The sequence below is a fragment of the Coregonus lavaretus genome (genome assembly GCF_964263955.1).
Source record: "Coregonus lavaretus genome assembly, chromosome: 1".
NCBI lineage: Eukaryota > Metazoa > Chordata > Actinopteri > Salmoniformes > Salmonidae > Coregonus > Coregonus lavaretus.
In genome coordinates this window covers 9610147-9636202 of record NC_139988.1, presented here as the reverse complement: position 1 = coordinate 9636202, position 26056 = coordinate 9610147, and the positions used below count along the sequence as shown (strand labels likewise).

The window sequence follows — 26056 nt, the reverse complement described above, 5'->3', positions numbered from 1 at the left end:
ACAGGCACCCCCAGCGACGAAGGTGCAGGAAGATCAGGCTCCAGGACAGGGTAACTATTCGTTGTTTGTATCCGCTCCAGGCCTCTCGTTGGGAGTGTAGACTGCTTTGCGGGAGGTCGCTGTCTTCGGCGTCCATGGCTCGTGACATGCGACCATCGTTGATTGCCTTTCTCCTCATGCTGTGCTCCTTCGATGGCTGTACCGGTACCCCCTGTATATAGGCTCCCTACTGTTATTTTATTTTACTGCCGCTCTTTAATTATTTTACTGCCGCTCTTTTTTTTCTTCTTAAAACTGCATTGTTGGTTAAGGGCTTGTAAGTAAGCATTTCACTGTAAGGTCTGCACCTGTTGTATTCGGCGCATGTGGCAAATACAATTTGATTTGATTTGATTCAACCTACTCTTACTGAAAAAACACATGACGTGTTCCAAAAACATGTTTTCATGTGATCACGTGAAGTTAATGTGATAACATTTGACAACATGTAAAGCAACATTTGATAACATGAAACTACACATGCGATCACATGTGAAGTGTTCCAAAAACACGTTTTCACATGATTTCACATGAAATAATGAGATTTTTCTGCAGGTCATAATATCATGTAATTGTTTCCAAAGAAGAAAACTTCAGTTTCATGTTATAGAGCTGAATGCCATTAATTACAAGTCTGTCTCAGGGCATAATATCCTCATTTCAGACTTCAAGGCTTTGAAAACCAGTGAATCCAGCATCAATGGGGTACATGAGACCTGTAAATTGACTATATAATCTCTAGAAGTGTAATTTAGATGTGTTTTCATGTACCGTCTTACCCCTGTTGAACATGTTTATGGTTTACGAGACATTGTTTATTACATTATCATCAAGCCACTGTCTCATACCTCTGGCCCACTCTTGTGTGTATCCCACACACACCCTGCCACTGTCTCCTACCTCTGGCCCACTCTTGTGTGTATCCCACACACACCCTGCCACTGTCTCATACCTCTGGCCCACTCTTGTGTGTATCCTCCACACACACCCTGCCACTGTCTCATACCTCTGGCCCACTCTTGTGTGTATCCTCCACACACACCCTGCCACTGTCTCATACCTCTGGCCCACTCTTGTGTGTATCCTCCACACACACCCTGCCACTGTCTCATACCTCTGGCCCACTCTTGTGTGTATCCCACACACACCCTGCCACTGTCTCCTACCTCTGGCCCACTCTTGTGTGTATCCCACACACACACCCTGCCACTGTCTCCTACCTCTGGCCCACTCTTGTGTGTATCCCACACACACACCCTGCCACTGTCTCATACCTCTGGCCCACTCTTGTGTGTTTTGGAGTGAGAGTCAGAGAGTGGAAAGCCTGGGACATGACGTAAACTGCCAAGGACGTCCACAACAGATCTGTCAGATGTTTTTTTTTCCACATACTGAATTTTATCTCCTGTATCCTCCACACACACCCTGCCACTGTATCCTACCTCTGGCCCACTCTTGTGTGTATCCCACACACACCCTGCCACTGTCTCATACCTCTGGCCCACTCTTGTGTGTTTTGGAGTGAGAGTCAGAGAGTGGAAAGCCTGGGAACATGACGCAATCTGCCAAGCACGTCCACAACAGATCTGTCAGATGTTTTTTTTCCACATACTGAATTTAATCTCCTGTATCCCACACACACACCCTGCTATGCCCTCTACCACCCCAGCTCCAGCTCCAGTTGCGGAAACCAGCTCCAGTTGCTTGGTTAGACAGAGGACGAGAAACACTGTGGCGAAAGCAGAAGACAACTTAGGTTCATGAATAAAGCAGCAGGTTATAAAGACAGTATTTCAACAAATGTTTGTTCCAATGGCTAATGAGTCTACTGCAGACTAGACACACATTTCACATCCAATCCTAGAAATGCTAGAGGTGAGGCTAACAGCAGAGACATCCTAACAGAGTCCCATCCTCACACTCATCATCCATTCTGGTAATGGGAGGGTGGAGCCCATAGCATGTGCTACATTGGTGACAGAGGGTGGTTGACCATGAATGGAGGGAGATGAAGAAAGGCTGAATTGGTCGGTAGATGAACCAGTGATGTCGTAGACCCTCTAATCCCTTCATCTTTGTTGTCTACTGTTTCTATGTGGTCTTCATGCTCCGTTGACCCCACCAGGCGCTCCCCTAACGCTCCCTCAACGTTTCCCTCGTTAGATTCTAATTACAGCACACTGGGACTGTTCCCCTAGCCTCACTCCCCCTAATGCTTAATGAAATCTGAAAGGTCAATGCGTTCTGCAGTGTGACGCCTTTCGCATGGAGGAGGCGGCGAGGACTTTGTAGTCTCAATGGCAGAGCAGCACATCTGCTGTGATTTAGGGGTGTCTTGATTCAGACATTTTCATGTGAACCCAATGGAAGCTTCTGAGCCTCTTCCCCACTCTCTCCAGGAATGCTTAGAGAACCTCCTCAAGCAGACCAAGCTGCAGTTAGACCGTTATTCTAAATGTTGCACGAATTGTCGAGGATCTGTACTACCAAATAAAGGGAAATGTTGCCGTGAAGTTCACTTTTGGTTGGAAGGTAACTTTGGCCTGAGTAGGTGGTCAACTCCCTAACGGTCAGGTCTTTGGTGTTTCCCATGGATGTGTGTGGGTGGGTTGGGGGATGGTTCTATTCTCAGCAAGGGTGACCTCTAAAGAGGACTCTCATTGATCTAGTAAACAAGAATCCAAAGCTTCTTCTCATTGAAATCAGCACATCTGATGATGAAGAGAATGACTGGTTCTATTGTTTTTCCAAGCACATTTTGCCTGTTTGAAGCCAGAGTACTAATACAGCACTTCCCCATCTTTAATCTGGCTATCGCTGAGTTATTCATTACCTTCTAATAAGTCAATTTGAAGAGTGTCCTCATGGGGAAACTATTTCCATTGACTATCCTATCCCACTGACAGCACATACCTGTCCGTAGTACGTAAGTCATGATAAACTGTCTCCCATGTGTGTGAATGGGTGCAGGCCCTTTTCATACTGCAGATCACCCATTCTAAAAAATGGGCTCAATAGGGCCACCAATGAAACAATTGACTTGTGGAACAGTAGGCTGACAGCTGCATCTGCCCCATTTCATATTCACATCTCAGATGAGGGGGCCCTTGCTTGGTCACTTTTTTTGCACAGTGACCGGTGTTCAACTTAATACACATTGTCCATTGCAGGGTGTCATGGTGTCCTTGTTCCTCAGTGCCCCCAACCATCAAACATTTACCAGCCAGCGTCACCCAGCTTTAAAGCCACTGCCCTCTGATGCTCAAACAATGAACTAGAGAGGGTGGAAGGAGGGCGGGTGAGAGATGAGGGGTTGGTGTGATAGGCAGAGAGGGGAGACGCCATTCCTGTAATTGTGGAAGCCTCTGCTGGACTTTGTAACAGGCGCTGTCTTGCTGACAAGGATGACACACATAAACTAGATATTCCATCCCCCGGCCCCTTCAAACACGGGGTGTGACATGACAATGACAGGATGTAAATCTACCCAGGCTGGAGGTTTACAAATCAGCTCACATGACAACTTCCTGTCCTCTTAGGATAAGCAGTGTCAGGGTTCCAATCAAGGCCCAGAATGCTCCCCTTGACCCACAGCAGACATGCCAAGTGATCCCAGCTCCCTTTGTGTGTGTTTAGTGAACGCTTAAGTGATCAAAAAGAGCCAAGTCCCACCCCCTTGCCCTCCTCTTCCATGGCTTAGTCTTTTACTGCTCTCTATCCACTGCCTCCCAGGCTATCCGTCCCCCAATATTGATGTGAGGTGGAACAATGGCAAACTCTGTGTACCATGAAGGACTGTGGGGGCATCGCCGCCTGAAAGAAGGCATTCAACTTGGGCCTTTCAGAGCAGTAGGAGGGAATGTTTCTTTGTTTGTTAATTTTCTTTCTGGTAATGTAACTCTGTGCCAATTTAATGGAACATACTGTCGGCATTGATTCAAATGGATATGTACTGTACAGTACATGTACTGAGTGCTAAAACTGTTTGCCCGAATGAACCTCTAAGCTACAAATCTACTGGTCATCATAGCACATCTAATCTGTGTGCTTATTTGTATTACATAATGAAAAATATCCCACATCATCCCACTACAAATACCAGGCAGATAGTGTGTTATAATGGACTTTGTGACTGGGAGGTCTGCAGATTGCAGTGACTGTGCACATCAAGTCTTATTTGCTTGAATCTGTCTTGAGCATATTCAGCAGACTCTTACCTTCTAGCTGAGGAAAGCATTTCAGTCAGAATTCTCTCTAAATCTGGACTATTCAAGGCTTAAGAGGGGATGTACTTCCCTGACAAACTTGTTATCCAAGTAGTTTTCAACAAAATGACACACTACTGGTTTGGAGTGATCTTGATGCCAAACCATTTCAAGTCATCGTAACATTACAATGTTATTGTCCAGGCATTACAAACTGTGGCCTTTACAGGCTAGATCAGCTTATGAATACATGCAGTGTGAGCCATTAAAGAGATGTTGTTGGCAGCAGAAATGTCCAGCTCACTGTGGTCCTGGGGTCCTGTGGTCCTAGGGTCCGGGGGCCTGTGGTCCTAGGGTCCGGGGGCCTGTGGTCCTAGGGTCCTTTGGTCCTAGGGTCCTGGGGTCCTGGGGTCCTGTGGTCCTGGGGTCCTGGGGTCCTGGGGTCCTGTGGTCCTAGGGTCCTTTGGTCCTAGGGTCCTGGGGTCCTGGGGTCCTGTGGTCCTAGGGTCCTGGGGTCCTGGGGTCCTGTGGTCCTAGGGTCCTGTGGTCCTGGGGTCCTGGGGTCCTAGGGTCCTGGGGTCCTGTGGTTCTGGGGTCCTATGATCCTGGGGTCCTGTGGTTCTGGGGTCCTGGGGTCCTGTGGTCCTGGGGTCCTGTGGTCCTGGGGTCCTGGGGTCCTGTGGTCCTGTGGTCCTAGGGTCCTGGGGTCCTGGGGTCCTAGGGTCCTGTGGTCCTAGGGTCCTGGGGTCCTGGGGTCCTAGGGTCCTGTGGTCCTAGGGTCCTGGGGTCCTGTGGTCCCCCCCAGAGCAATCTGTCAAGTTTAAGGAAAACTTTCAGTTTCTCTGGAGCCTGTACAAGGAGACCATTCAGGGTGTCTGCATCACTGTTTGACAGTGGTGTTAAGAGTGCTAGGCCTCAGCTCTCCATCAGTTCCAGAGGAGTCATTCTTCTGGAGGGTAAATAAGGTTCATACCATTAGGTGGCCAGTTTGCCTGTGGGAAAGCAGCCGACCATGTCCCAGCAGGGTTCAGCAATGTCTGCAGGCAGCTCAACTGAGAGCCATCATTGTTAATATACTGCCAGGAGTCTTAAGGTCTCCCCCAGATTACCGTTTTGTTTTGTTCAGTGTGGTATCGAATTACCACGAGTCATCTATCTTGTATGGATGCTGTCTTTCCTCAAATCACTCTCAACTCTTAAACATGGCCAAAGAAAGATAATTCTTTAGTTAGTTTGGTTGTTTGGAATTTCTGTCACAATGTTGATACTGCGTTGTTGACGGTCTGGTCCCTTGTGGCCATCTGTTGTTGAGAGCTGGTTGTTTTGGAGGGGCTATTTGTTTAAAGGGACAAAGTCCGTTGATGTGTTTATTTTCACACAATTATTTCAAAAACATTTCTACAGTAACCCTAACCCTAACTACAGAGGGCTTACAGCATTCACCCAAGTCTGTGTGGTGAATGAGAGAGAGTATCACAACCAGGTCTACTCTGAATATCATCTGAAGAAGAAATTATATTACAGTTATATTAGTTATATAGTTACATTAATCTGCCCATACAGATAAAGCAACATCATTTACACCTCCGTCCCCTTTCTCTGTTGTTCTTCCATAGCTGTAATATATGATCATACCCCAATTTAGATATTAGACCAGAAATAGATGTGACAAGTAGGAGCATATAGACAATGTCCACCACCCAGTCATTACCATTGTCTTTCCCTGTGCTCTGCCCCAGGGTCTGACCTGACCTGAACACAGATGCTAGCCTCTCACTGATTCACAGAAAGAAACCTCCCATATGTTGGAACAACATCCTGATTACATTTTTAGATTCCAAGGACAGGTCATTTCCCCTCTTCCTGATTTCTATAGTTTTCTAGTGATACCATTGGTCCTCGGGGGGAGCAGGTTCCATGGCGTTAAACCAGCTTACAAGTTGTGAAAGGGAAGACCTCCGATTTAATTTTCAGGCTCTACGGTAGGCCCGTCTACTGTATATTGAGATTTCATAGGCTGTTCCCTGTCGACACTGTACGGCAGAAAGTTAGTAGTTTAATGTTACAACATGCTGGTTGTAATATGGTTGTACTGCAGCATGAAGTAGGAGCCAACATGATTCATTTTCCACTATAAATAAATAGCATCAAACTATTTTCTGTTGCAATGGGAAAATATTTTTGTGAAAACATACAACACTAGAAGCTATCCAACAATAGTTTTGTAAAATTAAATAAATTACAATTTCTTCAAAACCTAGACGTGAACCAATAGAATTTTGGATATGTTTTTTTACCCCAGTGTCATTGGTAGTCTGCATTGTCTTATTTCAACATATTCGTAGTAGCACTTACTTAGAAATGGAGGGCACCGTGTCTGGTCAGATCTCATTGAAATGTCAAGTAGATGTCCATAACATATACAGTACATTAAGGAGAGTCCAACTAAACAGGAAATCTGACGTAGCGACAGTAAGACTTCTGTACACATCCTTAGGCATGATGTAACATACCACTCCTATTCATCTGGGGATAAGCTACCTTGTTTATTGTATACATGACAAAACAACAACAGTAGAATTGAAGAATTTCATTGGCTACCAATAAACCTATTTTAAATCTCAAAATAGCACCTATTGAGGTTCTGTCCTCCACATTTGACATATGGGTGGGGGAAGGTAAGTGGGGGCTTGGGATGTCTGGTTATAACTCATCAGAGAACTTCATAATTGTCATTGAGTACATTTTCGAACCATAGGACCCAAGCCCTCAGAATTCAACACACCAGCTATGTGAAATCCAAAGGCGTGAGCAGTGTCCCCATGGTGGTTCCTCAACCTCTCTTTCCCCCTGCCTTAAAACGTTTTTGCTTCTGTTGATTTTAATTGACAATTCTGGGGCCTGGATGTTGCCGTGGGGGTCCTTGTGAGCCTCCTCTGTGAAAGACTGGGTATGGGGTACAGGAATTTGTAGCAAACTGAGTCAGAGACCATTCTGAGTATGGCGGATATAGCTAATCTACTAGCGCACCCTTGTGGTGGTTTGGCTGTCTGCATTAGAATACTTTATTGCATGGAGTATTCTCTTCATTTCCAATTTTGAACCATAAAAATAATAATAACGTTGACGCTGCCTGAAGAAGACTTTTGCAGTTAAAACGCGTTGCATGCATCCTGATGTCTTGTAAATTATAGGCTATATATCACACTATAGGCTATATAACCCTATAGGCTATACAGTTGAAGTCGGAAGTTTACATACACTTAGGTTGGAGTCATTAAAACTCATTTTTCAACCACTTCAAATTTCTTGTTAACAAACTATAGTTTTGGCAAGTCGGTTAGGACATCTACTTTGTGCATGACACAAGTATTTTTCCAACAATTGTTTACAGACAGAATATTTCACTTATAATTCACTGTATCACAATTTCAGTGGGTCAGAAGTTTACATACACTAAGTTGACTGTGCTTTTAAACAGCTTGGAGAATTCCAGAAAATTATGTCATGACGTTAGAAGCTTCTGATAGGCTAATGGACATAATTTGAGTCAATTGGAGGTGTACCTGTGGATGTATTTCAAGGCCTACCTTCAAACTCAGTGCCTCATTGCTTGACATCATGGGAAAATCCAAAGAAATCAGCCAAGACCTTAGAAACAAAATTGTAGACCTCCACAAGTCTAGTTCATCCTTGGGAGCAATTTCCAAACGCCTGAAGGTACCACGTTCATCTGTACAAACAATAGTACGTAACTATAAACACCATGGGACCACGCAGCCGTCATACCGCTCAGGAAGGAGACGCATTCTGTCTCCTAGAGATGAACATACTTTGGTGCGAAAAGTGCAAATCAATCCCAAAACAACAGAAAAGGACCTTGTGAACATGCTGGAGAAAACAGGTACAAAAGTATCTATATCCACAGTAAAACGAGTCCTATATCGACATAACCTGAAAAGCCACTCAGCAAGGAAGAAGCCACTGCTCCAAAACCACCATAAAAAAGCCAGACCACGGTTTGCAACTGCACATGGGGACAAAGATCGTACTCTTTGGAGAAATGTCCTCTGGTCTGATGAAACAAAAATAGAACTGTTTGACCATAATGACCATCGTTATGTTTGGAGGAAAAAGGGGGTGCTTGCAAGCCGAAGAACACCATCCCAACCGTGAAGCACGGGGGTGGCAGCATCATGCTGTGGGGGTGCTTTGCTGCAGGAGGGACTGGTGCACTTCACAAAATAGATGGCATCATGAGGAAGGAAAATTATGTGGATATATTGAAGCAACATCTCAAGACATCAGTCAGGAAGTTAAAGCTTGGTCACAAATGGGTCTTCCAAATGGACAATGACTCCAAGCATACTTCCAAAGTTGTGGCAAAATGGCTTAAGGACAACAAAGTCAAGGTATTGGAGTGGCCATCACAAAGCCCTGACCTCAATCCTATAGAAAATGTGTGGGCAGAACTGAAAAAGCGTGTGCGAGCAAGGAGGCCTACAAACCTGATTCAGTTACACCAGCTCTGTCAGGAGGAATGGGCCAAAATTCACCCAACTTATTGTGGGAAGCTTGTGGAAGGCTACCCAAAACGTTTGACCCAAGTTAAACAATTTAAAGGCAATGCTACCAAATACTAATTGAGTGTATGTAAACTTCTGACCCACTGGGAATGTGATGAAAGAAATAAAAGCTGAAATAAATCATTCTCTCTACTATTATTCTGACATTTCACATTCTTAAAATAAAGTGGTGATCCTAACTGACCAAAGACAGGGAATTTTTACAAGGATTAAATGTCAGGAATTGTGAAAAACTGAGTTTAAATGTATTTGGCTAAGGTGTATGTAAACTTCCGACTTCAACTGTATATACCACTTTAGACTATATATACCACTTTAGACTATATATACCACTATAGACTATGTATACCATTATAGGCTATATATACCACTATAGGCTATATATACCACTTTAGACTATATATACCACTTTAGACTATATATACCACTATAGACTATGTATACCACTATAGGCTATATATACCACTATAGGCTATATATACCACTTTAGACTATATATACCACTTTAGACTATATATACCACTATAGACTATATATACCACTTTAGACTATATATACCACTATAGACTATATATACCACTATAAGCTATATATACCACTATAGGCTATATATACCACCATAAACTATATATACCACTATAGACTATATATACCACTATAAGCTATATATACCACTATAGGCTATATATACCACTATAGACTATATATACCACTATAAGCTATATATACCACTATAGACTATATATACCACTATAGATTATATATACCACTATAGACTATATATACCGCTTTAGACTATATATACCACTATAGGCTATATATACCACTATAGGCTATATATACCACTATAGACTATATATACCACTATAAGCTATATATACCACTATAGGCTATATATACCACTATAGACTATATATACCACTATAAGCTATATATACCACTATAGGCTATATATACCACTATAGATTATATATACCACTATAGACTATATATACCGCTTTAGACTATATATACCACTATAGGCTATATATACCACTATAGGCTATATATACCACTATAGACTATATATACCACTATAGGCTATATATACCACTATAGGCTATATATACCACTATAAGCTATATATACCACTATAGGATATATATACCACTATAGACTATATATACCACTATAGGCTATATATACCACTATAGGCTATATATACCACTATAGACTATATATACCACTATAAGCTATATATACCACTATAGGCTATATATACCACTATAGACTATATATACCACTATAAGCTATATATACCACTATAGGCTATATATACCACTATAGATTATATATACCACTATAGACTATATATACCGCTTTAGACTATATATACCACTATAGGCTATATATACCACTATAGGCTATATATACCACTATAGACTATATATACCACTATAGGCTATATATACCACTATAGGCTATATATACCACTATAAGCTATATATACCACTATAGGATATATATACCACTATAGACTATATATACCACTATAGGCTATATATACCACTATAGGATATATATACCACTATAGACTATATATACCACTATAGGCTATATATACCACTATAGGCTATATATACCACTATAGACTGATATTCTCCTTCTTATATGTATTCTTTGCATATATTATCTGTAAATGGTTTACTATAGTGTTCTGCATCGTACTGGCAGCCTACTTGTTTTCATTTTGTGGACAATATCCATTTTATTCTGAGACAAATAAAATGCCTAGGTCTATACAGAAGCTCATATACAATCTGATTCAATCATACATGAACCATTACATAGGTATAACATGTGGGGTAATACTTATGTAATTTCCTTTGCATTTCACCTTCAATGTACATGTACTTTACTCTGTAGGAATAGGACAAACAGCAAACAATTCAAGAAAATTACCTATAAACAAACAACCTGTTCTCCTCTGTAGCTCAGCTGGTAGAGCACGGTGCTTGTAACGCCAAGGTAGTGGGTTCGATCCCCGGGACCACCCATACACAAAAATGTATGCACGCATGACTGTAAGTCGCTTTGGATAAAAGGGTCTGCTAAATGGCATATTATATTATTATTATTATTACAGTATAAACTGGGTGGTTCAAGCCCTGAATGCTGATTGGCTGACAGTATAACATGTTCTACAGTGTAACATGTTTACCACCAAGCTTCTCTTCCTATGAGAAGCTGCAAGCAGCAGGTTCTTTGTGTACTGATCAATCTTTCTAAATAGCTATCCTTTACTATAGATCGGATCAACTAGACATCTAACTATAACATAGACCTAGACTAGACCAGCTTAATATCTAACTTCATAATTGATTTAGGTCTAGGCCAACTAAATTAAACCAATCATACCAACTAGACGTCTAGCTAGTCTTTAGTATATCAGTATCCAGACCAACTTACTTGGCCTCTATCCCTAGATCCAGACCAACTAGACTTAAGATCGTGGCCAACTATAGGACCAACTAGATTGTAGAAAGCCAGAGTAGCAGTCTGTTTGTGCTATCGTACCAACGCTTTGTCACTCATTGTCATGCCAAACATGTATGGCTTGACAATGATAGCAGATCTGAGACCAGGCTTGCTCTAATCTAGACAAAATACTAACAACATGTCTAACTAGACAATAGATCTAAAACAAGTAGTAATAGTTGAAACAAGCACACACATTTTCTGAAGAAAATTGACCTGTTACTGTTTAAAATATAGATTTGGGTGTTAGAAATAGAAGTAATACAAAAGTAGCCTAATCTGATTCCTCTAAAATAGTAATACATTAAGTAAAACATTTATTTCCACATAACTGTACTTGCAATAATATATTATAATATTTTTATATAATATATTGATATTTTTATGTTGATTGATGCAACTTTTATTTTGAAAAAGCGTTCTACGGAAGTGAGAGTGAAAAACCAGTAGGATTCACGGATATCATTAGGGATTTTCCTTCTATTAATTTTTTTATTTCGAAGCTGCTTTGCCTCAAGAAAAACAAGAGGACATAACTACTTTAGCTAGCTAACAAAACACAACCCTGGCCATGTCTGAGACATACGGTAGGAAATCTTGACTAGTAAGGTCGCATTACAATAGATATCCAGAGGCGACGATGGAGCAGGTGTAACGTTATTGCAATGTCTCCATCAAAACAAATAGCCTATGCTAGCTAGCTAACGTTAGCGTTTCCTCGTTGATGGGGGTATAGCTTTAGCTAGATAGCTTGCATCTCTGTCAAATGTCATCATTAGGTAATTGGTTTCTTATCTAGACAAACCTCTGCATTTCAGAGAGCTACAGTAGCTAACGTTAGTTAACTAAGGTTAAATGTCGGCGCAAAAGCAGCTAGCTATACATGAAGCAAAAAATAGCGTTAGTTCAGCTAACGTAGCAAGCTGATGAAGCAGGTGCTTTGCTGCTGGATGATTGGCATTGCTAATGCGTTGTCTGTGTACCGTTACCTAACTAGTTAACTAGCCTAATGAATATGCATTATCTAATGATGACAATGAATATGAAATATGAATACAAATTAACTTTGTTTGTTTTCCCTCTTCTAGATTTCCTGTTCAAATTCCTAGTGATTGGGAATGCAGGAACTGGAAAATCATGTCTTCTTCACCAGTTTATTGAGAAGAGGTGTAAGTTCTGTCCAATTCCTGGATTGTACTGACATGTACTTCCTATCTAGTTAGCTATAACATGTATTTGAGGGACAAGCTACACTTTATGGTTAAAAGAGCCTTGAATCAATAAATATGTTGTGATCAAATTATGTGTTGTGATATTAACATGAAACAATTTAATTTAAATCGCAGTCAAAGACGATTCTAATCACACCATCGGAGTGGAGTTTGGCTCAAAGATAATCAACGTAGTGAACAAATATGTCAAACTCCAAATCTGGGACACTGCAGGACAAGAGAGATTCAGGTACGATACGAGACAGCATTTCACACACCTACTCCTACTGTGGCAGGGCATCAGACATTTTTCTCAAACCAGCTTGGACCGTTTAATCTCCAGCCGATCATTAGAGAACTGGTGCCAGATCCTTGGAACAGTAAGTGAGTAAATAATGGCCGATATGGGGGACATACTAAAGCGGAGCGCAGCTGAAATTTTTATGTGGGGGAGTTACTAATGTGGAGCGCAGCTGAAATTCTGATGTGGGGGCGTTCCTAATGCTGCTATGTATAGCTATCTATAGTTAGAGTAGGAGATGGAGAATGTCACATTTTAGAATGTCAATTTTAATAAATGCAATTTTGATGTGTAAAATGTTCCAATTGGTACAATGATGTATTTCAAAGTGATGTTAGAATTGCTCTTCTCTCCCAGATCTGTGACGCGGAGTTACTACAGAGGAGCTGCAGGAGCGCTGCTTGTGTATGACATCACCAGGTAAATGACCTACACATAGGTGATCAGGAGTGTGAGGATAAATAATCCATGCTTTATTATGGGTGGACCTTCAAGGGGTATGCTGTCATCCATCTTTGTGAATAAACAAAAGAAATGTTTCTAAAAAAGACAAATATTGAATTGAGTACATGAACACGACTCTAGGGGGCCTAGAGTCATTGGTAGCACAGTGGCTCCCATCAACCTTTTTGGAAAACACTGCTCTAACCTTTCTAAAGTCAAATTTGACTTCACATCTGTGTGTCTTCACTGCTCTCCTCCTCCTCTGTCTGTCTATCTATCTATCTATCTATCTATCTATCTATCTATCTATCTATCTATCTGACCTCATCGTCCTCAGCCGGGAAACCTACAACGCCCTGACCAACTGGCTGACAGACGCCAGGATGCTGGCCAGCCAAAATATTGTCATCATCCTGTGTGGTAACAAGAAGGACTTGGACGCAGACAGGGAGGTCACCTTCCTGGAGGCGTCTCGCTTTGCTCAGGAAAATGGTGCGTTTAGTATGAGTGATGATCCCTCTTAACGCTGAAATCTAAGGGCTGTATGTATCAACCGTCTTAGACTGGGAGTGCTGATTTAGTAGCAGGTCCTCTCTATGTAATTTTATTCATTGTGATCAAAAAAGCTAAACTGACCCTAGATCAGCACTCCTACTTTAAAACGCTTGATACATATCACCCAAAATGTAGCTCCTACCCTCTAAACACTGCCCGTAGACCTGAACGTCTTGGAATTCCACAGATGGCAAGGTGAAGAAATGACCATAAGATCCTAATTTCTGCTTGTTTTCCATGCCCCACTAGAGGTCACTGTAGGACAACTCACTGTGTGGGAACTAGTGCCCACAGAACCTTGGCAGTTTCATGTCCTCCACAGCTAAATGCTGACTTAGGGCTCTATTCAATCCGTATCACAGAAGTTCAGCGTTGCAGCGTGATTTAAGTTTAAAGGCAATGTTCCCGCATTAGCAGTTACTGTATTCATGGTGAGCACTGCACATGTCGGCTAATTCAGAAATTAACTTTCCATTTCTATTGCGCAATCTGTAACGCTTCAGTTTTACTTATTGAATAGAGCACTAAGGCGAATTCTCCTGGGTTTCATATCCATCAATGATAATCAATGTTAATATTGTGTCCTGCTGTCTTGTCTGTTTCAGAGCTGATGTTTCTGGAGACCAGTGCTCTGACAGGGGAGAATGTGGAGGAGGCCTTTGTGCAGTGTGCCAGGAAAATTCTCAACAAGATAGAGTCGGGTATCTGTCGGCTATCAGTGTCTTCTCACCTTAACCAACAGCAATGAAAGTTTACCAGCTGAACTGTTTCTCTCTCTCTTTGTATCTCTCGCTCTCTCTTTCGATCTGTCTCTATCTATCTATCTATCGGTCTCTCTCTCTCTCTCTGTTCTCTTCCAGGAGAGTTGGACCCGGAGCGGATGGGATCAGGGATCCAGTACGGAGACGCGGCGCTGCGACAGCTGCGCTCCCCTCGCAGGGGACAGGCCGAGAGCGCCCAGGAATGTGGCTGTTAGTGAACACGCTCAGTGTGCCCAGATCCAAGGTGAGAGACTCCTCCCCCTTACTGCTGGCTGCCTACTGCAAAGGGTTCTGCTCTGGGACTTGCCCTGGCGTTACCACACTAATAACTCAATAAATAGCTCAGTTTAGTGACATCCAAACTGCTGCCTGTCAAAATAGCAGGCACGGATACAGTTGTAATCATAGATGTTGCTTTTCACATTCACATGTTATATAAGAGGCCATTCAAAAGTCCTCTCCATTTTACAGTTGAGGCTGTGTTTCATTGCATGGAGCAGGTGAAGCATTAATTTGTCATTTTGAGATGCATATCCATGAGCTTTAAAGATTTGTCCATAATGCACCAAATGCTGAAACAGGGCTAGTTTGATGGCCATTGTCTGTTACTTCAAGATCATCACATGCCCCCTTGGAGACAGGGGTTCGAGCCCTGGCTTGGCTGACTGTCTGTGCCCTTAACTACTTCATGTACCCCTCTCTATATCTGTTCTTACATCTGTCCTGTCAAAAGAAATTGACAGTAAAATGGGGATCAGAACTCAAATAAAATAAAAAACCATCAGAATGCTGATACATGTTCTTCTCAAATGGTTTCCCTGAATGGTTTGCAATGATGTATTTTCTGTTGCTGCAAGGTGATCTCTGAAACTACTTCAGGGCTAAGTGAAAGGCGGTGTTCCAAATGTAACTCCCTAAGTCCAGAGTCTCTTTATGGTAATGTGTCTCCCCCCTAGGATTGAGTCCAGTCTCCCCCCTGGGCAATGGGGGGGTTGGATTGAGGCCAGGAGGCTGTTTTTAGGTATTTCACGGAGAGGGAGGAGCCGTCTATCTATTTCGGTCCTCCAGCTCCCAAGTGGCTAATGTGTGGATAATGCAGAACCATAGCCACCCAAACCGACTCCACCTCTTTTGGGAGAGGGGAGGGTAAAGTTCATGAGAATGACGAGCCTCCCTACTAAGAAGCTGTCTGGATTCGGCTCCACGCAACTGTGGTCGATACAGTGTTCTCTCTGGGCAGATATATATTTAACCCGAGATTCTGCTGACTCCTGTTGGGTCAAGGGTCTCTGAAGTGCCTTATTTGGGTGTTGTAGTGTTTCACAAAAAATGCCAGGCATAAATAGAGGGGTACAATGTCTACAGACAGGAATGCTCAATTAGCTTGTCAATTACAGAGCGTAGAGTTGAGAACCAGCCAAATATTTCCAGCACGCAATTGTAACGAATTGTAACTCTGTTAATTGCACATTGACACAGCGGTGTCTCGGCTAAAGGGGCTCATTTACAAGATCCCTACACACGTGTGTGCCTGGGTGTGTATTGGATTCAAATCTCTCTGTCCTTGTTTCCATGCAGGTTAGTGAAGACTCAGATGACAGATGTAAGGACATGATATAGGGCTCATCATGGCGGAGCGACTCTTCCCTGACCTTCTTTTAACTTCCCAACTTCCGGATGTTCCGTCAGTGACCCACAGAGAGTCCCGGATTTCTGGACCCAATCTGGAATGCTGAGCTTGTTCCTGCACCCCTCAGACACAGGCAGAGATGCCCCTGTTCCAATCTCCTTTAAGAGTGGACCAAGCCTTTCAATCATCTTGGCTGTATTCACAATGCGTCTCTAAGTAGGAGTGCTGATATTATTTATTTTTCCTTTTAGATCATAATGAATAAGAAAACATGGACAGGGGGACCTGATCCTAGATCAGCACACTTAATCTGAGACGCTACATGATTACGGGCCCTGGCATTTTACTTACACCCCTGTACTGCTGCCCTATCCCTACACACAGCATCTTGCATTATGTACAGTATTATCTGTATAAAGAATAGATCATTTAAGTCCCTCAAAGCATGTTTTATGGACTGAATATCACAGTATTTCATTATTAGCTGCAGAATAATCTATCAATTATGACATCACATTTTCCTTTGTCATGTTACGGTGAGAATTATCAATCAGCACTGTCTCACGCTTGCCGGTTTCATTGACCCGTTGTTTGTCATGTTACGGTCAGAATTATCAATCAGCACTGTCTCGCCTGCTGGTTTCATTGACCCGTAGTTTGTCATGTTCTTTGTGTTGATATTATTAGTTGTTTTTTTCCCTAATTGTTATGAGTCAGGCTTTTTTAATTTATTCTCAATAATATAGCTACTCTTTTTAAAATAAAGTATTTAAAAATGGTTTGTAAATTGTTACAAGGTAATTCCTCTGTTACTTTATTACTTAAGTTTGTCTGTAATATCCATTTAGAATACTTAGTAACACTACAAATGAAGTTGCTGTTCTACCAGTGTAATAACACTAATTACTATAGTAACATTCTACCTATGTAATAGCACTAATTACTATAGTAACATTCTACCTGTGTAATAACACTAATTACTATAGTAACATTCTACCTGTGTAATAACACTAATTACTATAGTAACAGTCAACCTGTGTAATAACACTAATTACTATCAGTCTACCTGTGTAATAACACTGTAATTACTATAGTAACAGTCTACCTGTGTAATAACACTAATTACTATCAGTCTACCTGTGTAATAACACTGTAATTACTATGGTAACATTATACCTGTGTAATAACACTAATTACTATAACAGTCTAATAATTAGTAATAGCTGTGTAATAGTATAGTTTTGGAGTTGTGCAGGTTTTGTTATTACACAGGTGGATAAGCTGACTCACAGACAGGGAGCTAATGCACGGTGATCTAGTTCCCTTTTGACACCTTGCACCAAAGTTAATATAATTGACGACAGTCATTTAGTTCAATGACCATTTTCCCAATGCCGATCGGGACTTGTGAAATGGCAGGCTTCAGAATGTAATTGTGCCTCTCAGCTTAGATTGACCGTTTGCTGGAGCAAGATTGCTATATCATATTAATATGGTTCCCGAGACATGTAACACTTCTCCAGGCGCGACACGACTGCAGAAATTACAACCTGCAATGCCACCATTGTGTTGAGATGACTGACAGTAAATCCACTGATCCCCTCTCCTCAGGGTAGGACCGTTCTACTACAGTTTTCTGAAGATTATGACGCTCATCATGAGGAGAGAAGGCACTGCCAGTTACAGTACAGAAAATGCCCATCACTACTACATGTTGGTATGTCCTCTCCCCACCTTCCCTCTTGTCCCATTAATGTTACCCATGCGAGCATAGTACAGGATGACAATGGATGGCATTGTCTATATTTTTGTTCATTGACATGCTCCAACATTAGATTTAATTTTAGGCATATTTGTGGTCATGCTGAGGAATTGATGAGTATCCAGGTGAAATTTGCCTTTTAATCTCATTACTGTACTAGATATTTTCTGGTGGATGTTTTCCAAGTCAAACAATTCAGTAAAAAAAAGTAGTTTATTCATTGTTTTAAGCCTAGCACACAATATCAAAATGCAATCTGATCTCAGTATCAGTACCATTAAATGTGTAAAAGCGTCAACATTTAAGTTTGATCATACAAAATAACACTTAAACAAGAAAATGGTGACATTTTTAATCAGTTGGAGCTCGACATGAGCTCCCTCCTTACAGACTGTCTGTGATCTAGACACACTAGTCCTACTGGCTTTATTCCAAGTAATGTAGCCTCACATCAACATACTTCGCTTTAAAACCGACAAGTCATTATACTGACAGGAAGATTTTCCAAAGCTTTGAGTAAATCAAGACCTCAATGTTATGGCTGCAGTAAATTGTTATTGAGCTATACTTCACAATAACATTAACATTGACATTTTGTGTACTGCAGCTTACTTACACAATACCAGTGAATCATCCGGTGCTGGTAGATTATAACATTTCATGCATGCATCCTGTGGTTATGATCACTGTAATCGAAAGCATTGGCCCTGTTGTAGCTATTTGAAACATAATATTAATTATCTACGACTTATTGCATCTATGTTTTGCTTTTTTGCTCATTATTTAATCAACATTAGCCCTAAAGGTTGTCTTATTGTATTTTATGTGGAAATAAAACTTGTGCTTGTTAAAACATAATACTGACAAATAAAATGAACAACAGAAGACCATAACATAACACTCAACCACCCAAAAAAGAGAGATTTGACCATGAGAACATCCACATAAACGAAACGTTGACCTTCATTATCTACAGTATGTACAGAACGTTGTCACTGAGGTCAATGTGCTATTGAGGTCACTTTTGGGAGAATTTGATCTATGCCTCCTAGGGTTGGGTAGTGTCCAGATTTCCATACCTTCACACCGTTGCTGTACCACACCGGGGTATACGGTATTACCGGCAGTGCACAAAAGGAGCGCTATTTCTTTCCAAACTTAAAAAGATCCCTGCTGCCTAAATTAGCTTTGTGTGTTGTTTTTTTAAGTTTGGAAAGAAATAGCGCTCCTTTTCAGTTGTAACCAAGAAGCTTGATCTTGCAAGCTAGCCACTTAGCTAGCAAGTTAGCAAACCAAATGCATAGCTGGAGCCCTGAGCTGGAAATAATTCATTTGGCACATTTTAGATAGTTAACTTATAGTTAGTTACAAGCAGTGGCGTAGCACGCACCCTCCACGAGATGGTATTGAAAATCATACCGTCTGTATTTCAAAATACCCCGGTATACCACCTAAACCTAAGGCCGCCTGAGAGGAACCCTTGGCTGGGTCCTGGCGGTGCAAAGAGCAATAAGCTGAGACCAGGACTATCTAGTGCCATACTGTGTAGAAATACCTTTGGACAGTGATATTGTATTTCACAAACAGAGAGGACTATTTACTGCACATTGTTACTGCAAGACAAATCTGTTCACTCAGAGGGTTTTGTGCATTACCGTTCTAAAACTGAATTACGTTAATGCATGATTTGGACGCAATACTTTGTAGTGACTAAGGAATATATTAACATTAAAAAGTTTGAAAAGCATGGTGAATGCAAACTTTGGAAACAAAATAATTCTATATGTTTTATATTTGATAAAGAAGACCATATTCCCCATCTTATGTTTTTCATAAGTATTGCCCTCTATATCTATCAGGACCTGGCAGAAAAGCAGCGCATGTACTCCGTCATCCAGGGGTCAAAGTCAGGTTTGGTCATGGTCTCTTTCTCCAGCTCTGCAGACCGCACTCTCTGCTTGTCCACTTTCTGCACCTGCTTCTCAACCTCCCGTCTGGTTTTGGCCCGTAATGCAGACTGGTGGATCTGAGGACCACAGCATAAGAGTTAATGCAGACTGGTGGATCTGAGGACCACAGCATAAGAGTTAATGCAGACTGGTGGATCTGAGGACCACAGCATAAGAGTTCATGCAGACTGGTGGATCTGAGGACCACAGCATAAGAGTTAATGCAGACTGGTGGATCTGAGGACCACAGCATAAGAGTTAATGCAGACTGGTGGATCTGAGGACCACAGCATAAGAGTTAATGCAGACTGGTGGATCTGAGGACCACAACATAAGAGTTAATGCAGACTGGTGGATCTGAGGACCACAACAAGAGTTAGTGAAATGAAGTAAAGGAATACTATGGGTCGGTTACCGGAGATTCTCCATTGAATATTATTTTTAGTTCAGGACTATGTTTAATCTGGGTCCGAGAAACCGCCCCATTGACCTACTACACTGAATCAAACACTTGACAGACCTTTTGGAATTTGCATTAGTGAGTAATCACCTCCTTGGTTGATGCAGCTGGACCCACATTGTGAGTCTTCTTCCTAGCCATCTCAGCTGGCCTGTCACCCCCTCCATACAGGGCAAATGGGTGCCTGTTTTTCTTGTCAGTCTCTTTGGGCTTCCGTAGCTGGCTACATGCCCTGGGGGGCTTTCTGGACCGTTTGGCTGTAGTTTGGGCCTCTGGCTTCTTCCCTAACTCAGAGGCAGTTAATACTTGTCCCAGCTTCTCTTCCTCTGTCTCTCCACAGCCTCTGTCCACAGCAACCTGTACATCTAGGAAGGGATGAGGAATACTTATGAGTTCTATCATTTTATTAGTATACCTTTTAGTTTTTAATATGTGCAAGTGTTGTAGGAAGAAACAGTTAACAGACAGAGGGTGTGATACAAAAGGTTTATATCATGCCATGTTAACTTATCAGTTATAACATAAACAGTTGCATGAGAGTCCTATTGTTTAATTCTTTATTTGTTTTATTTTATTAACTTTATTTGACCAGGCAGGGACAGTCTACAACAAAAACATGAGTCTCTGGTAGCTGTTAACAGCTAATTTCCATCTGCATAAACATTGTTTTAAACATATCAAATATATTGGTGAAATTGTGCAAGACTGTGTAAGAAAATTACTGAGGATATATGGATAATGAAACAAACATTAAAAAAATTATATTCTAACTGATTGATAATAAACTGTAAACATTGACCTTAAAAATGCTTTACCAATGGGTGGCGAGGTCTGCGGAGAAGCAACTTCTTCATGCACTTCTTCTGAAATTGGGATCTTCTGTTCAAATGGTTGTTTAGGTGGAATCTTTCTCTCACGTTCTCGTTGTGATTCTTCTTTTAGGACCAATGGCTCAACTTTATTATTTTGAGGAGTGGACCTGCTGGATTCCGAGTCACTGTCACCGTTCCAAAACCACGGATTATGTGTTTGTTCCAAAAGCCTTCTCGTCAGTCTGTACTTTACCATCTCCTCATAACACTTGGCGTAGGTTTCCCATTTTGGGTCCTTGAATCTCTTCATATACTCCGTTCGGATCCTCTTTGTAACCATTCTTAATTTCCGTTTGTTAAGACCTTTCTCAAAAAGAAAATGTGATTGAATTAATTCCTGCCCTGTTACATTGTAAAAGTGTTACATAGTAGCGAGCAATACCAGACTATACCTAGCCTACTCATCCCGCGCCAGACATTTAAACGAAAACATAGGGGCTGTAGTACGAATCCTAGAGAAAAGACGCCAATAGCTGAACAGCTGTGGTGGTGTGATGCAAAGTTGACACACCCGTTAATGCGGCCGCCCTCTCAAAAAACGTCGTCATAAAGAGGACGTTCTTCAAACGACTCTTCTAGATGTTATGCCATAATATTTTCAGTGTAAGAGAAATTGGTGGTTTTATCATTAATTCTTATTTGAAGCTATAGCCAATTAGCCATAAAGCTTCTTGTAATTGTTATTGCATTGTATTCACTATTTAATTGATTATTAAACTGTTATGACATGATTATTATTGTAAATTAAGCTGATAATAGCATATCAATCTCCATATTCTATTGTCAGAATACACTAAGTAGGAAAATCAAACGACTATATAATGTAGATAATGTAGCCTGCACTGCAACGAATGCAAAATGTGCAAGAGAACTAGATTATGCACACTGTAGCCTATGCGATTTATTTCTCCACAGAACTATAGAATGTCTGAAAATGTATTGCAAATCGGAGGTTTGAACATTCTAATTTATTATACTTACAGCGTATAGATTTACTGGCTCGGATTTCACGGAAGCAAAACACAACAGATGGTGTTTGGTGTGCTGTAATCATAGGCTTGCTACGTCTAAGCCCCGCCCGTAGTTGAGATGCATTTAAAAGGCCAGTTCCTCCGAACAGGTGGCCGAATAAATGAGAATAGGGTGAGAATACACATTGTATAAAATGAGTCTGATCAGATACTTTTAAATAGGTGGTAAATGTTGGCTAGAATACAGGAATGTAGTTGCTCAAATTAATGTCTGCAGAATGCGCTGAGTAACACTACTCCCGGAGAGCTGGTGCGCAGGGTTTTGCTTCAGCCCTACTCTAACAAGGTCCTGATGAGCAGCCGATTAGTAACCTGCAACCAGTGTGCTAGATAGCTAGAGCAATGTTTGGTCAAAATCGTGGGTAGGCCTACCTGTCTTTTAAAAAGGAGGGATGGGGCGGGCGCTTTGAAGAGTTTGAAATGTGTGAGAGAGATTTGCCCAAAGCGGTGTTCAATTATTTCTAAAAATGCATTCTAAAAAAGGCTTCTTCATGGTATGTCCTTGGAATATGAGATTAGTGTAAAATCTGTGTTGCTGCGAAGTTTAAAGTTCGCGCGAAGGAGAGCATGCATGGCACATTCAAGCGAAGTAGTGGCGGAGAGTCACCTTTCACTCTCGCCAAGCCAAATCAAAGAGTAAAATCTCTTAGACTCCACGCAAGTCAGTTTGCATGAAGAAGTTTTATTGCGCGCGTAAACGTCCGAATGTGTGTAATTTGATAACAATGAATGTGGTTGACCTTTGTATTTCCAATAGCCTATTATCTCACAGTGCCATGCATTCAGAATGAAAATCCTAAATTTGCCATGCATTCGACCTGTGCATGTGCACGAGTAGGCAAGCCAATTGGTTTATTGCATGATGATCATGTTATGTGTTTTCTAACATAGGCTGATGATTATAAAACAGAAATGTATGAAAATACCAAATAATGGACTTTAATAACTTAGTATTTATGTACATTCACGTTCACATGTTGAATAATAACATGACATGTTTCGTTCTTGTTGATGTTGGTTGACATTTGAAGATTTTTTCCCCAGGTAACATGGTTACAAAATAATATTGTGACAAAAAAAGTCCAGTAACAACATGTTGTTCCTCTTCGCGATCCAGAGAAAGCGGAGACGATGAAAGGTTTAGAAGCACTTGCGGTGGACAATGCTGGGACCTGCCTCGTCATATTCCTGCTTGGTGATCCACATGGCCTGGAAAGTGGACAGGGAAGCCAGGATGGAGCCACCGATCCAGACAGAGTATTTACGCTCGGGTGGAGCGATGATCTATAGAGAAAGAAGTTGAGTATGAGTAAAAACATGACATATTAAGATGACATATTAAGATGTTATTGTTGAGATCTAAATGTTTATTATATTTTTTCAAAAAAGTGATATAAATGTCAGAATATTGTCATTGGGTTGTCGATGATATAATTACCTTGATTTTCATGGTGCTGGGGGCCAGGGCGGTGATCTCCTTCTGCATACGGTCAGCAATACCAGGGTACATGGTGGTACCACCAGACAGGACGTTGTTGGCGTACAGGTCCTTACGGATGTCAATGTCACACTTCATGATGCTGTTGTAGGCGGTCTCGTGAATACCGGCAGACTCCATACCTGTTCAGATCATATCGTATTAGAAACATCATCTCTTTAATTCGACCAACATAATAGGCATATAGATTAGCCCTACTCGTTATACGATGATTACATACCAATAAAGGAAGGCTGGAAGAGGGTCTCTGGGCAACGGAAACGCTCGTTACCGATGGTGATGACCTGACCGTCGGGAAGCTCGTAGCTCTTCTCCAGGGAGGAGGAGGAAGCGGCAGTGGCCATCTCGTTCTCGAAGTCCAGGGCCACATAGCACAGCTTCTCCTTGATGTCACGCACGATCTCACGCTCGGCTGTAATGAAGAAGTATTTTTGCTCAGAACATTGAACAAATTATTGCAATTATGCACAGCCAAATGCGCACGTCTTGTGCGTCTTTGCTCATTTGACAGATTACGCATGGCATTCTCATGGTGCGTAAAACAAGAAAAACGAAATCTCACCAGTTGTGACGAAGGAGTAGCCACGCTCAGTGAGGATCTTCATGAGGTAGTCAGTCAGATCGCGACCAGCCAGATCCAGACGCATGATGGCGTGGGGAAGAGCATAACCCTCATAGATGGGCACGTTGTGGGTCACACCATCACCGGAGTCCAACACAATACCTTGAACACAAACGAAAACGTCAATATTCAGTTGAATGAACTCATAATATTGAGACATGGTTGGCTACACGTAACCGATACGTTGTTTTAGATGAATTATTTATATGCATAAACGCTGCATTCCTTACCAGTGGTACGACCGGAGGCGTACAGGGACAGCACAGCCTGGATGGCAACATACATGGCGGGGACGTTGAAGGTCTCAAACATGATCTGGGTCATCTTTTCACGGTTAGCCTTGGGGTTCAGGGGGGCCTCAGTGAGCAGGGTGGGATGCTCCTCGGGGGCCACACGCAGCTCATTGTAGAAGGTGTGGTGCCAGATCTTCTCCATATCGTCCCAGTTAGTAATGATACCGTGCTCGATGGGGTACTTCAGAGTGAGGATACCTCTCTTGCTCTGAGCTTCATCTCCTACGTAGGAGTCCTTCTGACCCATACCGACCATGACACCCTAGAGGAAAGAGGAGACTCGTTGGTTTATATGGTGACGAAGCCTAATCCCAGTCAAAACATTACACGTAAACGCATAGATGGACAATACAGGATTTACAGGGGAAATTGCGTAATATGGGCCTGTTGCAGACGTCATTGGAGAGCAGATCTTACCTGGTGACGAGGGCGACCAACGATGGAGGGGAAGACAGCCCTGGGTGCGTCATCACCGGCGAAGCCAGCCTTCACAAGGCCGGAGCCGTTGTCGCACACAAGAGCGGTAGTCTCGTCATCGTCACACATCTTGGGTTCTTAATAATACACGTAAAAAAGTATGTTCATATTTCTGTATGGCACACGCACGCGCTACACATCACAGAACAACATAACGCAAGATGCACACCGAAACTGTCTAACGAATGATGTACTGTACAAGCCACAGATGACAGCTAACACACAGGACTTGTTGAGATAATCATAACATTTACTCATGCTACTATGTCGATATTGTGTTGAATTGAGTTTGGGCACAAGTCATTTGAGTTGTGTCAACATTAGATTCACGCATTGATGTTGTCGCCTGCTGGAAATGTTATCCTTATTGTATACCAATGTTATAGGCCTACACTCATTTTTTCTATGAGTGAAATTATCTCTCCATTGTTTCTCAACTCCATGAAACTCCTCCAACTTCTTTCACAACACAATGTCAAGGTAGCCAAGTCTATTAGGCTTCTACAGACAAGGGTTTACCAAGTAATCTGATAGAAAGGAAAATGTGTATTTTATCGCTGTTCTACCCTTCCCTAATTTTGTAGCTATACAATTCCATGAGTAATTTCTTCAGGTGAAGAGCCTGTGACATCACTATCAGTATATTTTGTAATATTAATTGGCCCCGCAGATGTCAAATAAAAAATGAGTATATCCATTGAGATCAATCCATGAATAGTAGATCCAGTCTGAGGTTTGAGTTGATTCCAGGTCCTTACCTTGTCTGTCTCAGATGAAGCTCAGAACGCGGAAAACAACTGCTGCTGGATCGAGCTACAGTGGCACTTCCAACCTTATATACTC

General features: G+C 41.7%; 3 protein-coding genes across 3 annotated transcripts; 1 reads left to right on the top strand and 2 right to left on the bottom strand.

Moving 5' to 3' along the window:
• Positions 1 to 11765: 11765 nt before the first annotated feature.
• Positions 11766 to 17027, top strand: LOC311136606 (ras-related protein Rab-4A). The gene is made up of 8 exons (XM_084170797.1): positions 11766 to 11934; positions 12436 to 12516; positions 12694 to 12808; positions 13217 to 13279; positions 13641 to 13795; positions 14464 to 14559; positions 14719 to 14863; positions 16198 to 17027. Exons 1-7 carry the CDS (start codon positions 11919 to 11921, stop codon positions 14832 to 14834), a joined length of 642 nt encoding a protein of 213 aa, XP_084026923.1. The 5' UTR covers positions 11766 to 11918; the 3' UTR covers positions 14835 to 14863; positions 16198 to 17027.
• Positions 17028 to 18211: 1184 nt separating this feature from the next.
• Positions 18212 to 22322, bottom strand: LOC311136617 (centriole, cilia and spindle-associated protein-like). The gene is made up of 4 exons (XM_084170807.1): positions 22274 to 22322; positions 21236 to 21595; positions 20511 to 20785; positions 18212 to 20037 (listed from the first exon to the last, which is right to left on the bottom strand). The coding sequence occupies exons 2-4, from the start codon at positions 21570 to 21572 to the stop codon at positions 19867 to 19869; spliced, it is 783 nt and encodes a 260-aa protein (XP_084026933.1). The 5' UTR covers positions 21573 to 21595; positions 22274 to 22322; the 3' UTR covers positions 18212 to 19866.
• Positions 22323 to 23305: 983 nt separating this feature from the next.
• On the bottom strand, positions 23306 to 25316 carry LOC311128387 (actin, alpha skeletal muscle 2-like). The gene is made up of 6 exons (XM_084160505.1): positions 25154 to 25316; positions 24674 to 24998; positions 24384 to 24545; positions 24042 to 24233; positions 23762 to 23943; positions 23306 to 23607 (listed from the first exon to the last, which is right to left on the bottom strand). The coding sequence occupies exons 1-6, from the start codon at positions 25280 to 25282 to the stop codon at positions 23464 to 23466; spliced, it is 1134 nt and encodes a 377-aa protein (XP_084016631.1). The 5' UTR covers positions 25283 to 25316; the 3' UTR covers positions 23306 to 23463.
• Between the last annotated feature and the right edge of the window lie 740 nt (positions 25317 to 26056).

Coding starts and splice junctions, on each gene's coding strand:
- LOC311136606 (XM_084170797.1), top strand. Junction 12,809..13,216: donor GCAGGACAAGAGAGATTCAG/GTACGATACGAG, acceptor CTTCTCTCCCAG/ATCTGTGACGCGGAGTTACT. Junction 13,796..14,463: donor TCGCTTTGCTCAGGAAAATG/GTGCGTTTAGTA, acceptor TGTCTGTTTCAG/AGCTGATGTTTCTGGAGACC.
- LOC311136617 (XM_084170807.1), bottom strand. CDS start 21,572: ATGGTTACAAAGAGGATCCGAACGGAGTATATGAAGAGATTCAAGGAC. Junction 20,786..21,235: donor GCAGACCTCGCCACCCATTG/GTAAAGCATTTT, acceptor ATCCCTTCCTAG/ATGTACAGGTTGCTGTGGAC. Junction 20,038..20,510: donor CAGCTGCATCAACCAAGGAG/GTGATTACTCAC, acceptor TGTGGTCCTCAG/ATCCACCAGTCTGCATTACG.
- LOC311128387 (XM_084160505.1), bottom strand. CDS start 25,282: ATGTGTGACGATGACGAGACTACCGCTCTTGTGTGCGACAACGGCTCC. Junction 24,999..25,153: donor TTGGTCGCCCTCGTCACCAG/GTAAGATCTGCT, acceptor TCTTTCCTCTAG/GGTGTCATGGTCGGTATGGG. Junction 24,546..24,673: donor CGCCTCCGGTCGTACCACTG/GTAAGGAATGCA, acceptor TTTGTGTTCAAG/GTATTGTGTTGGACTCCGGT.